Below are 14,702 nucleotides of genomic sequence, written 5' to 3' on the forward strand. Positions count from 1 at the left end.
TCAGCACGAACAGATTTCTAAAAAAATAAAACCGACCGAATCATTTGGGCACAAACAGTTTCCTGAAAAAATAAAATAAAAAGTGTATTAGAGTCTGAACTACGTCCATTGCATTAATTGACTCTTAAAAATGGGAAAACTTCAGAATTAGCTTCAGTCGACCTTTTTTTTGGTTCACTATCTTTGACCTTGCTGTTCGGCATAACTGCCGTAAACTTAATATATTGCGATAAAACACAAAAAAATCGAACATAGCCAACTGACAGCTGGAAAGGACTAATAAACGCAAGTAATCAGAAAAACACTGACTTTGTTGAACATTCGAATTTCAAAGAAAAATCTGAACCTTCGAATTTCAAAGACAAAATAGATACCATTTAAGCTCCTTGAAGTTCTAGAATGATTTATGATTGGCATTAATTTATAATATTAACCCAACTTGAAAATACTGGATCAATAGATAAAATTTATAAACTTCTGGAAACCAAATTCCACTTTTGATAATAGAAATTGTTCACTTTTTTGCGCCATTTCCACGTTCACATTTTGAGAAAGCTATTTACGTAACTTTCAGCAGATGAATTTCAATTGAAGTCAAATAATGTATAAATACCTAAGTGCGTTCATAAATGCATTAATATTTGCTTCTAATTTTTGACAACACAAAGAACCGCATATATTGGAAATAAGATCTCCATTCTTTGAGTGTACTCTGACAGCACCCAATTACAGGGTTGGTCATTTCAAATTTTGTAAAGTTTTTTATATTAAAGTATTTTGAAAAATCATAAAACTTTGTGAAGTTCTTTGAAAAATTTTAAAATTAGAAAAAAAGTCAGCTCTCGGAAACTAACAGCAATTAAGCAGTCGCTTCGCACGCAAGATTTGCAGCTCTTGAGGTTAATCTCACAGTACACAACTACAGCGTTGTAAACTTCAAATTTAAAAAAAAAACCATGAAAAACGTCATATCTCGAAAACTGCAAAAATTTGATAACTAAAATTTGGAAAGAAGATTTGCAACCCCTGAGACTACTATAGCAGCCCCAACTACAGGGTTAGGAATCTCAATATTTAAATAAATTTTCTGAAAATTTTTTGAAAAAAAAAATCATAAAAAACGTCGTTTCTCGAAAACTACAAGGATTCGAGCAGTAACATTTGGAGGCAAAATTGTATCGCCTGGGAGTCCCCTTAAACAGCCTCACTATAGAGATGAGAACTTTAATTTTTGTGAAATTTTTTTCTGAGTTCTTGAATATTTTTTTAAAATTACCTAAAAAACGTCACATCTTAAAAACTAAGAGCAATTAAGCAGTCCCTTTCCGACACAAAATTTTCAATTTACAACACCTGAAAGTACCCACACAGAGCCTAACTACAAGGGTGGGAATTCCAAATCCTTTGATTTTTTTAAGTTTTCTGAAAAAAAAAAAAAAAATTATAAAACACTTGACATCTAGAAAGCTACAATGATTTGAGCAGCCATAATTAGAGGCAAGAATCGCAATCCTTGCGAGTACTCAGACAGCACCCCACTACAGAGTTGGGATTTTCAAATTTTGTGAATTACTTTTTAATTTGAGTTTTCTCATCATCAAAAATCATACAAAAATCGTCGTATCTCCTAAGCTAAAAAGATTTGGGCATTCATAATTGACAGCCCTGACAGCATCCCACTATTAGGTTGCTGATTTTAAGCTCGGTGAATAAACTGAACTGAAATTGAAAATCGAAGAAAAATTCTAACCATTGCAATATACGACATAGCTTGAACGTGCAAAAAATCTTTCGTTAAGCATTCAAAAATAATAAGTTTAAAAATCTTAAACATGGCGAGATGGTAAAACCCGCATTTAAATATATAATAGATGGATGCTGATCTGTAATTCTTAAAGTATTTTTAAACTTTTTCCAGGAAAAAAAAACAAAAAAATTACCAAGACCTATATAATAGTCTACACTACGTTCGTTCTTAAAAGAGTGGAACATGTCGAAAAAGCTAGATTTATCATAATAAATAGGGCTAGTTTTGGAACAAAACCATGCCGAGACACTAAAATGAGAAAAAATAGTCGGAAGATAATTCATCAAGCAGTAACAAAGCCAAAATACCTTGGCAGAAACGCTTTAAGGCGAAAAAAAAACAAGACTTAAGACTTGTGAAACACTTTATTTGCTCGCCAAATGAACTAATACGAGACAACTAAGCCGATATAATAAGCCGATATAAATGAAGAAAAACAATCGACCGAATCATTTGGGCTGAACAAATTCATAAGCGAAAAAAAAAGAAATATATAGGATGTCAAGATTTAATCACAGAGAAGAAGCGAGCTTCGCACCACATGCGATACAACACAAACATTAAAAAAGCATAAGTCCAAAAAAAGAAATGTTGAGAAAAACTATGTGAACAAAATTTTCGTATGTCTCGATAAAAAACACCTAGGGCCTAGCTAAAACTGGAGTTATGTGTTTGACATTGAATGAAATTGAAGGTACGCGTTTGATTTTGTCCAAAAGCTTACTTGTTTCTCTACTAAAAAAGTAAGAAGTGTGAACAACTATGAGATAACCAAGTTTCCCAAGAAAATACATTACTTTTACAAACAATGAGTCACCGCACTGCTTCTGCAGGAACAAATATCGCAACCAGTTCTTTCAGTTGAACTTGACATCTCAGATGTGATTGAGTAAACTTATAGAAAAATAAAAAAATTTGACTTTTCAGAAGGCGATAATTTTTGGTGTAAAAAACTTTGTGAGTGGCCCTTAATATAGGGGAGCTTGTCACTACCTGTTATCTCCACTGAACCCACATAATCAGATTTCAGAAGTTAGTTTTCGATAAGAGTCAAAAACATATACAACAAGGTCAAAAATCAAAACATTGACTTTCCGAGGGCCATAACTTTATGAGTAAAAAATTTTGGATGACACTAATGCAGGGAGTTTTTTTGAAACGGTTGCATTCTTCGAAATCAAAAAATCAGACTTTTGAGGGGTAGTTTTCGAGAAAACTTCAAAAAAAAAATATGGGACAAACCTCCCCCCACAGACTTTTTGAAGGCTGTGGTCAGAGGGGTCAAGTGAAAAGAGACTATAGGTGACTAGCAGGCACACAGGGGATTGAGCGGTCCTTTCAATTGATATCCATTTTTGAAAATCAGTAGGAACTTCAGAGAAAAATTGAAAATTTTTCATATAAATTTGGAAAAAAATTTCCAAAACGAAAAAGAAAAATTTTCAACAAAACGATTTGTAAACATAAAACCAATTTGAAAAACACAAAGGGGAGTGTTAAAATTGTGTTTCCATTGAAACGGTCCAAAACTAACTAGTTAGGCCAATGAAAAATAGGCCAAAAAAGCGAAACAAAAAAAGAAGGAAATACGAAGTCAAATTAAGTAATATTACAATTCTTGCGAAAAACCAAACACTAAAAGCAACATTAAAGAAAAATTCACACAGCAAAAAAAATAGGTTTTCAAGATGCGACAACCAAGCCGACAACAGATTAGCAGACAAATAATTGGCCGGCAATTTTATTTGAAACAGAAAAAAAAACAGGCCCCGGTAAGACTCATTCACAGGCCCGGGAAAGCATTTAAGTTTGAATTCATTATGAGCCAAGATACAAGTGATTCAATTGATTCCGTTAAGCTAGTCGCTAATTAAAAAAAGTATATGATCCGTTTTGTAAAAGCTTGATAATCGCAAGCGCAAAAAATTACAAACAAACAGCAGAGGTAAATCAGAACACTACAAGCATCTTAAGTGTATATAAAAAAAGTTAAACTCAAAAAAAAAACAGTATAGTTGGTTGGTAAAAACGAAGCGGAAACTAAGCCTACAGAAAAAAATGAAAACAATTTTATTGAGAACGCACCAATAAGGATGCACAGTATGAATAATAGAACAATGAGCGCAAAGAGACGCACACTGCATGCATGCTGAAATCTGTGAACAAAGTTGTTTACGCGGAAAAAACTAGTACCCGATTGAAATACATTTGCTTATCGCAAGGGTAAATAAACTCGGCTTCAATACTATGTCTTTTCCACGCACGAAAAAAAATCGAATCATTAGGTACAATTACATTACACTTGAGACTTTTTTTGAAACCTAGGGAGCGACGTTCAAAATTTTATCAGAGCGCAGTAAAAAAATAGAAGCACTCGGATACTGGAAAAATTCAAATTTTTAACTGGAGATATTGCGCTTATATAGTTGTATCTCGCAAACTATTTTCGGTACAAAAGGCTGATGTTGACCGTTCACATCAGGGGCGGATTTAGGGGGGGGGGAGGGGTTGACGCCCTCTCAGGGATTCGACCCCAACGGCCCCCCTTTGTACTATTTTGAGATTTCCCTCTTTGGCTGATTGACCATAAAATTTTTCATAAAACGCCTTTTTTGGCCTGTTTTTTCTAAATTTGCCTGCGGCGCAGAAAATTTGGTCGAAATGGGTTCTTCATAGTGATTTGGGAGAGCTCAGAAAAACAATTTGGTCGACCTAAAAAAAAGGTCGAAAAAATTTTCGAAACTTTTTTGAAAATCCACCCCCCTCTAGAAAAACCTAGATCCGCCCTTGGTTCATATACCATCGTATTCACTTAATTTTAAAAACTGTTGGCACCACACAACCTGGTACTATACAATTTATTTCAACATTATACATTTGGTAGATTGTTTTATACACCATAGAGGAAAATCAACCAGTGAGCGCCAAAAGAATTACTGTATTCTATATTCATAACTGCTTACTCAATTTGATTTCAGAGAATTTTTGCAGAAACTAATGCAAAACCAACTATGAAAGACCTATTATCATCCCAATTATTCTGAATAACTTTTCAAAAGTGACGAAAACATCAATTTCAGTTACAATTTCTGAATGAAGTGAACACCAAATAACTAATGGAGCAGTATGCACGGCGGTTTAAACTTTCAAAAAGCATTTTCAGGAAGACATGAATGTTTCGAATTTTTGATTAATGTGCGGTTTTATTCACTGCTCATTTTAAAAATTTAACTGCCCGTTACGTATAAACCACCATTCACTCCAAGTACTTCATAATCAAATTCTCTGCCCCAATTATAATCTCATTTAAATCACTTTCACTCGATGCCTCAGCGTAAATCCTGACTATATCTTCAGTGCCTGAAGGTCTGATGAAACATCTCGCTTTCACTTCCGGTTTAGAAGATCGCTCGTTCACACTTTCAATTAATTTGTTCAGTTCAGATTGCATGCCTTCCGGTTCAACTATCGTTCGGTCTGCATTTGTAACCTTAAAACATGTAATATTAAGTCGCCAATTAGATTCAAACATTGTTTTAATTAACATTTTCCATTCTGATCAGACATTAGCAAATTTTCAATAAGCAGAATGAAAAACTGTCGACTATTGTGAATGTCAAATTCAATCGCCCATACAAAGAATTTTAATTCGCTGAAAAACTGTTTAGAAAAATACATTCATACCTTCAATAAATATCTGTCTTTAACTTTCGCCTTCGTTAATTTCGACAACCACTCTTGATAAATTCCACTCCACTCTTTCAAACCCCATTCGAGATAATTCAGGCAAGATACAACCAGTAACAGGTCTGTCAAAGCATCGCCTATTGCAGAATTTGTCATGTCGATCAGAAGTTGAAGAAGTTCGAAATCAGGTGAAGTTTTCTCATTTTGTTGAATGAAATCTTTGAACGCTCTTGAAAAAAAAACACGACCATCTTTACTGATATGAAATTATTTTGAGTTAAATTGCGTGAAAATAGCTCGTAACTTGAATATTTTTTAAATCGTCAGAATTAAACACAAGTTATCAAAAATTTTGTCAAGTGAACTAAATTTTCCCCTTTCTAAGAAGCGGTATCGAGTTTAAATAATGCTTGAAAATTTGATCCGCCAAAAAAAAACGATTTCCAACTAAAAAACAGCCGCCAATTTGTCCGTCTTTAGGCTCACTCTCAGAAACTGCAACGCCCTCAAACAATCATGGCACAATTCGAACACAAGCCTCTTGATTGCTTAGTTATTTCAACTTTACACCTTCAAATTGACTCTAAAATTGTTTTCCAAGATTCGGGTCGCTACTCATCAAATTCTGCTATTTTCTTATCCAGCTATCCTGCTTACAAAACCGTGTACTTTCAGAATTATTGATTTATTTTTTTAATCAGAAATCAAACGGGTCAGCTAGCTATATTAAAACCTAGCAAGCAAGTAAGTTTTCCAACTTTTAACAAAAATGGTCATGTTTTTAGCTTTGCCTTGAAAAAATCACAGTCCCGTGGCCATTCGATTCAAAATAGACTCCAATATCGGACGATTCTTCCGCTGCTCTGTGAAGATGCTTCACCCCTGTTGACGTACACAAGACCTTGACTTTGAGCGTTTTCTGAAGATAGTCTGTTGATGCTCCATTTGCATAGGCAGTTTGAACTGCAGTTATGTGGAACCGATCCGATAATTCTACAAAAAATTAATAAAATCATTACGGCACTGACGAAGCAAATTTTCTCCTCAGCTGCAATACAATGCAAAAATAATCAGAAAACGTCAGACTTTGCCATTTTTGTTGTTATAGGCAGCGTTGCTTGATTTAAATCTATTGATTTAAATCCTAATTTAATGATTTAAATCATAATTTAATCAGAGTTTTTGTTCGATTTAAATCAGAGTTGGGAAAATCAAATTTTCTCATTGGCGTGTATTTCCTGCACAATCACATGCCAACTTTTACCCACCAGTTTTGTAAAATTGGTCTTTTGTATGAAGGCTCTAAACCAAAACTGAAAGTTGATCCACTGTTTCCATAATACCCTTCATTTCAATAAATTTGCTAACACTTTTTTTAGTTTTCTGCGATACTCGGTAGATTCATATTCAAGAATCTTTATGATTCGATTCTTTTGATAAAAAATCAACACAATTTGGAAACTTAAAGCGATGGGTTTTTTATTCAATTAGAAACGTCTGAAAATGAACAAGCGCTTTAAGAACTCCAATTCTTCTTTCACGCTTTTTCCGCTTCTGTTATAGGAGCGAAATTTAACTACCTCTGAGCAAACTATCTTGAAGATAAACTAAAAACACACCAAAAACTGCGCACGAAAAGGAAACACTGATACACTGAGGATTAAAAAGATGATTCCAAATATCCCCTCGCCCATCACACAAGTAAAACACAGAGGCCAAGCAGCGCTTCGCAAACACTAGTGAGAACACGACAAAGCAGCTTAGAAAGAAAAATATAAACAAGCCTCGAATTAGTAAAACTTTGCTACATATTGGCTTCGAAGCTGCAACCATGAGAATTGTAGTCTCACACCCTGCCCCAGGGTGACCACTTCGGGCGTGAAAAAATACAGACTAGCCTGAATACGCAGCGAAAGCTAGTATTCCACAAAAAATTTATTTCGAATGATAGTTTAAATTACAACAAAAAAGAACAAAATGATTATTTCAAGATCACGTTTACAATCTTCGCTGAAATGTCATCTGATCGGGAATTAACTCCCCTTTGTTCGTTTTGGAGTCGCTCTTTCTTCTCCTTGATATTTTGAAGGACTTGTTCGGCTTCTGCCAATTCTTTTTCTGTTTCTGACAGTTCGCGCTTGAGGACTTTTGACGATCTCCGTTGGTAAATACCAATTTGCCGACGCAACTCGTTGCTTTTCACTTTCAATTTGTCTTCCTCTTTCATGCGCTGCTTCTCAGATGCTTTCATCCACGTGTATTCCGTATAAACTCCCTTTCAACATATCAATGACCTCGGAACGGGCGAATGGTGCCAGTGCGTGAACAAGCAAATATCGCGCCTTGGTTCGCCCACAACAAATTTTGGCAAAACGGGAATCTGGAAACATCACCGAATACAAAGAACGCTTTCGGGACACACAGTCACTGCTTCGAAACGAGCCACCATCCAAAGCAATTCGAACAACGTGGTAAAATGTGGCTCTCAACCGCCCTGTGTCGTCGTCAACAGCGGAGACCAGCGAGTTTCGAATAGAAGGCTGTCTAGGAAGCGCCGCTGCAGCATCGATATGGATTTGCCCAGCAATAAAATACAGACCAATGTAAAAAAAAAACAGACTTTTTACAGACCGGTCTGTAATTACAGACCAAGTGGTCACCCTGCCCTGCCCTCTCGGCCACGATCATTTAGCAATCAGCAGCTACACATGCTAAAAAATTGTCAATGCCATGCAGGAGAAGTGGCACCAAATTCAAATAGACTCAATTTTGCATGTAATCAATTGGGAAGCATCAGTCAAATTATGTATAAAAAATGCATTTCAAAAAATCGCGAGATATATTAATTAGAAAAAATTCAGAAATCGGTTTTTCATTATTATGTTGTTTGAAACAAATAGTTTTGTTCGGTTCACAATGCATCAGCTGGCATAACTTATTACAATTTGAAAGTCAAAGCACAAGCTATCAAAAAGCCGTAAAGTGGCCGCAAAAAAGGCACAAATATTTGCAATTAAGTTTAGAAAAAAAGAATAGTCAAAGTATAACACTAACGCTCACTAACGTACGCTAGTGTAAAAAGACAATTTGGGTTTAGTTACGCATTATTCAGACTAATTAGTTTGCCTAAGTTCAATTTTAAATAAATTTTAGACCGGATTGATTCGAAGACGTCGAATCGATCCGTATTAAAAATACACTCATAGCCGAAAAAATAAAACAGCCGAACGAAAAAACAACACGAAGATGATATTACTTTTAAAAAAACTTGAAGAAAAAAGAAAACTACACCTTTAAACACTTCAAGGTCGTATTTCATAATCACCATAGACAGCTTTAAAAAGCAGTGGGCGTCATCATTTAACGAGCGAAAAATAAGACGATAAAAAGTTTGAACATAGCCAACTGACAGTTGGAAAAGAGTAATGAAGGCACGAAAACTGAAAAAAAAAACTTTTTTTTTTTCAAATTAAAAATCTTCAACTTTTAAACTTCCAAGAAAAAAATTGATGGCCTTAAACCTCTTTGAATTGGTAGAACAAATTATGATGTACACTTTTATGTCAAAAATAACTCAATTTGAGAAAACTGGATCAATAAACAAAACTTTTATTTCTCTGGGAATTCCATTTTCGAAGTGAGAAGTCGATCACGTTTTTCGTGACCTTAACAACTTTGCTGTTCGATAGTGGAGTTCGCCTTCCTTCTGAAAAATCAAAAAATTGCGAAAAATCAAAATTGAGCGTGAACAAACTTAAAGACTTTTTCCTGAAAAAAAAAAAAACATAACAAAAAAAAAAATCAGCAAGACATATATAAGAGCACCCTTTACGTTCATTACTCTTAAAAATGATTCTACGACCCAAGTCTGTTGAAAATATAATAGCATAGGACCATACATTGCCTTCGAATCCGTTTAATTTAAATTAAAAAATTTCAAAACCAGACCTAAAAATTATAGAAATTACAGCACTTTCAATTATATTAACAACTGTTCAAATCGAAAAAAACCATGCTTTGAAAAATAAGCCAATAAGAAACCGCACCAGATAATGCATACGGCACTTTAAAAACACGAAACTGAACCGATGGAAACAAGGACGAACGCCCAAAATAGTTAAAATATTTTTTCAGAAATGTATTTGAAGAATCAATACAGGGGTGATACAGCGTTTCGCAAACACAAGGGAAGAGAGAACACGATAAAAAGCATCTCTATATAATGCAATAAAAAAGGTATATATAAGCCTCGAAGTAGTAAAAATACGGCTATGTCTCGGATTCGATCTGTGACCTAGAGATTATGAGTCTCACACACTAACCACGGACGCTTAATAAATCACATGCCACAAAAAAGCAGAACACAGATGCAATTGAATTTCCGCTGCTACAGATAGTGATTAAAGGAAAGTGCCGCTACTTTTAAGAAACTTTTATTTGCGAGTTAGGTTTTAAAAAGTACGTACTAATAAACTGACGCTCGCAAGCTGGCTAGTATAAAAGTATAGTACCCGGTTGCGACACCCTTGCAAGGGTAGACCGAGCAAATATTTGATCAAAAAAATTAAGATATAGAACACAGCGAATATTTAAGCTTTCTTAAACAGTAAACACCTGTCAACTCCAACCTGTTTTCAGCATGAGATTCTGTATTGTATGAACCAATAGACACGTGATGCGATCACCATCCAAAAGAAGGAAAGAATCTTCAGCATCACAACTGTAAAACACAATTCGATCTGCATCTCCGTCGAGTGAGCAGTAGCATTTATTCCTTCAACAGATAATTTGAAATTATACACATATTGTCCGATGAAGTATTTGAAACAGGACATCAATCCAAATTCAGTTCCACAACCATTTATTATCATGTTTTTATCATAAAAAATTGAAAATTTCGAAGAAAAAAACCATTGACCGAACTTGACCATTACCAAACTTGATTGATAATCATTCAGTTTGATAATAAACTACTAACTTTTCCAGCTCGAAAGGCGCTTTCTGATTCGTAATCACAAAATCGGCTCCACAGCCTTCATTCAGCACACCGTCTCCGTTATTTCTGATAGTGACACTCAATTTATCTTTAAGTTTTGAGGCCACTTCGGTCAAAGCAACGCCACCTACGCCATTAGCTACATCAACTGTACATTCTTCAATTGACCGAAGAGGCAATTTTTCAGCAAATTTATTGAAGGCACTGGAAAATTGGTTGTAGTAATTATCCAAATAAAATTTAGATTCTTTTGTCAGATCTGAAGACACAGTGTTGCTATGTAAGACCGCAAAGTGCAATTGCGGAGTAGTCACTAATCCCAAGTCGATAATATTTATTCTGAGAATACTAAAAATGGATAATAAACTGTTTTTGAAATCAAGACTAGATGGCCTCGTATCCATTCCAACGAATATTTTTATTTCCTCAAAGTTGAAGTCTTCATTTCTAAATAAAAACTAAAACTTACAACAGCAAGTGAAAAAGTGGTGTGTTCATAACACTGTTTAGCATCTTAGTTGACACATTTTCTGAGAAGATATTGATCAAAATTAAGATATTGATTGCATTGTTTTTAATTTTTGAAAAGAGAATGAACGCTTTTTCGCTGTTTTCAAGGCAAAAACCATATCTGGCGTAAATGTGAGTTCAATGATCAGTATCGTTAGCCATGATATTAACAAAAATATACTTGAATTCACCTACAAATTGCAGAACAAATCACCGACAAGCACTCTGAGTTGACCTTCAGAACCAGCATTTACAATATTGGTACAAATAACTTCCCATTCAACTGGCAACATCGATCCAGTATGGTCAACAATTTTGAGCCCATTGTCTTTTACTGGATTGTGACTAGCTGTAATCATCAACCCGCATGATTTGCTGAGTTTTAAATCTTCAATTAACTTAGCACAGCGCAATACGGTGACAAAACCGACTCTAGGCACAATTGGCAGCAACTTCTCAGCACGGTCACGAAACCCAGACGTTCCATAACGAAAATTTGTGGAAGTTGTTTGCTGAAACAGGTTTGAAATTAAACTGTTCATCAGAAATTCTAGAAACAAAATTAATACTTTTATTGCAACATGAAAAACTACAAGACTAGTATAAGTCATTCAATCTGTAGGTCAAAAAAAATTATGGTAACCGAAGAAATGTAACAGTCGTCTACTTCGGTCACTTATGAGGCTTAAGAATAATAGGCCCTATAACCATTAGCTCAAGAGTCAGGGACACTATCTCTTGTGTTTTTCTACCTCAAAACGGTCGGAGCCAATTCGGTTCGCTTGCGACATGAGACTAGAACCCGTTACAGCTTAAAGGCAACTACCAAAATATCCCCCCACTCTAGAAAATAAGAACGTCCCCATACTTAGGTCTCAAAATACCCAAAATACGCGAACGCCGTTAAAAACAGGGTCGGAACAATCCCTTAAATTACTTTTTATTAGACAGTGGAACTTTGATCCATTTCAGATGGATCAACCTAAAACTCGCCTTATCTCAACATAACAATCATAAAACACACTCAAGAAAATTAAATTGAAAACTCACATGTCGGCACACTCGAGAATTAGAGGTAACTAAATTAATGAGCAACTCGAGAATTAAGTATGATAACTTGAGATCTTTAATACTAATTAGTTTCAATAAGGGAAATAAGTTTTGACTCTAGAAATGATGTTTTGGTCTGAACCATTGGGACACCCCAGCTGTCCACCTTTCCACTGACGGTTCACTCTAATTCAGCTCGAATAATTGTGTTCTTCTTTCGCAATCGTTTCTTCTCCTATTTTTGCCATTCTGCCAGATGGCACAGCGCAACCTTCCGACGAAGCACGAATCAGAGAGAAAAGGCCTTAACAGCAAAAAAGTGCTTGAAAGGAGGGTCGAAGTATTCTGAAATTTTCTATTTTTAAAATTTCGATTTTCAAGTTGATATTTCTCAGAAATACGAAAAACGGCCATTTTGACCGAAAAAGCTGAGAAAATAAGAACAACGACAAATATTGTGAAAAACAGTCGTACAAGAGACGGAAAATACGAAGTCTCTTATCGTGGCAACAACGCACGATAAGACACTTGTCAGCGGATACTAGTGGAGAAGGAAGCTTCAGTGGGGAAGGAGTATTCCACGGAACCCTCCCGGGACGCAAATTAGGAGAGATAAGAGCGATATCGCTGGAATATTACGGGAGCGGAGGCTTGGTCCCCCAGAGACTGTTTATGTGAAGGGACTGTATAAAACTAACTACATAGCTACTTGGATGTCGTGAAACTTTAATTTAACACCGGTGTATTCGCCCAAATACTACACAGAGACGGAGCGTAGAAAAAGTACCTATTAACGACTGGCAGGCGTCAGTTACCTTAATCCTACTCGTTTTTCACCGTCTCGACCTTGCCAGTTGTGTGACATTCGACCAGAATGTGAAAATTGCAATCTCTGCAGAATTCGGAATTTTAGCAGTAAGCCTTCCGGATTGGTGGTTTTTAAGAACTAAGGGCGTTATTGGAACGTTTAGCCAAACGGTGAAGGCTGGAATATTCTGTATTTTAAAATTTCAAAAATTCGAATGATGACGTCACATTTCTGAGAAATGCTGAAACGGCCATTTTAACAAGAAACGAGAGAAAAAACACAACAACGTTAGTTACGCTGACGAGAACAACGAGAATCGTGATTGAAAAACAGCAACAGATTGCAGAGAACGTTCCGAGTTGCAACTATTGTGCTGCTACAATAGTTGCAAGGCCGTTGCAAACAACGGTGAAGGGTAAGAAACCAGCCTTCCGGATTAGGAAGAAATCAAGATCAACGGGCTTGATTCAGCGGATTCAAGAAACCGGAAGGGTCTCGGGACGGAAAACTTTTATTGACTCATATGAACTTTTAGCATCCTGTCATGTCCTGACTTGAATTTAGTTGATATTTGGATTAGTTTTGACGAGGATGAGGTGCTAAGATTTGGGGGGAAAGGGTTGATCCATCTTCGATGGAGATGATGATTTTTATCTACTGAACAAAAACAATAGTAATATAATAAGTAGTAGCCCTGTTTTTAGGAGTGACCTCGTGGTCTGGGGATACTGAGACCCAGCCTTGAGCTCACTATTTTTGCATGTAATTCAGTTAATTTGAGCGTTCTGGTCGAAGCCGGAGAACAGTAACGTTTTTGTCGACCCGATGTTAGAAAAGACCACCGAAAAGTACTGGCTTGGTAGAGACGGTGAAAAACATGCAAAGCTCTGTTTAGACGCTAGCCAGTCGTCTTAAGACTTAGTTTTGTTATCCGTCGATATGTATCTTCCGGGCGAATGTTACATGTATGTTTTTATGGCGCTCCTGGGTGTTATTCTTTTATAACATCATGACCGGCGGAACCGTTAACGAGCACTCCGCGCCGAGCGGATGCTCACATTAACGCCCTTAATAGGCCTAAACCGCCGGGGCGGAAGGGTAGTTCGGAACGCGGAGGCCTTCCGGATTGCCGTGAATAGTTTTTTAACCTAGTTAAGACCGAAAATTCACGAACCAGGAAGGGTGGGGGGATCGGCCGTCTCCTCGTCCCCTGAGTGGTTGGTGACCAAAAACACTTAAAGATATAAGTAAAACCAAACAAAAAATAGTATAGTACCCAAGAAAAACAAAAAACATAAAAAATAACCGAAAAAACCAAAAACAGTAAAAAAGTAAAAAATCAGTAGAAATCATCCCCCCAGACAAGATGTGATTCAACCCCCCCGTTTGTTGTTGATAGATATATTGTTGTTACAGGCATTTATATCAGTCAGGATCGTTACGATCAATTTTGTGGCCCGTTTGTGAGGCTTGTACTGTAGGGTTATTTGAGCATTTAAGCACGTTAATGATAAATTGCGCTCAATTCGGAAGGGTCCTGGGTGAAGACCGATCCGGCAAGCAGTACAAGGAGCAACAAGAAGGGGCTCAACGACAACAACAATCGACTGTTGGGTATCGTTAACAAGTTTTGTATCCCTTTTGGTACAAAAAGTAAGATAGTAATCTGTGGGGGGCTCGACAGTGCTGCACTGTAGTGACCCTTCACCGAACTGCGAATATCCGAGTTAAGCACCTTAATTCGGATAATAAACAAACCCGGAGGGGTATAGTATTACTAATATTATTACTTATATAGCCTATATTAATAGTCTTATATCGTTTTTCAGTGAAAAACAACGAAA

General features: G+C 36.2%; 2 protein-coding genes across 3 annotated transcripts in view; both read right to left on the reverse strand.

The window, feature by feature from the left end:
• Positions 1-14,702, reverse strand: part of LOC134855618 (kinesin light chain 1-like) — a 238,833-nt gene that overhangs the window by 36,260 nt on the left and 187,871 nt on the right. The gene's annotated exons all lie outside the window — the stretch shown is intronic.
• On the reverse strand, positions 5,009-11,882 carry LOC134855443 (uncharacterized). 2 transcript variants are annotated; one of them, XM_063871972.1, is made up of 6 exons: positions 11,196-11,882; positions 10,473-10,937; positions 10,123-10,268; positions 6,286-6,487; positions 5,492-5,723; positions 5,009-5,297 (listed from the first exon to the last, which is right to left on the reverse strand). In XM_063871972.1, exons 1-6 carry the CDS (start codon positions 11,609-11,611, stop codon positions 5,064-5,066), a joined length of 1,695 nt encoding a protein of 564 aa, XP_063728042.1. In that variant the 5' UTR covers positions 11,612-11,882; the 3' UTR covers positions 5,009-5,063. The 2 variants fall into 2 exon arrangements, with proteins under 2 accessions (XP_063728042.1, XP_063728043.1); XM_063871973.1 differs by having other exon boundaries at positions 11,192-11,356.

The sequence above is a fragment of the Symsagittifera roscoffensis genome, chromosome 10 (genome assembly GCF_963678635.1).
Source record: "Symsagittifera roscoffensis chromosome 10, txSymRosc1.1, whole genome shotgun sequence".
NCBI lineage: Eukaryota > Metazoa > Xenacoelomorpha > Acoela > Convolutidae > Symsagittifera > Symsagittifera roscoffensis.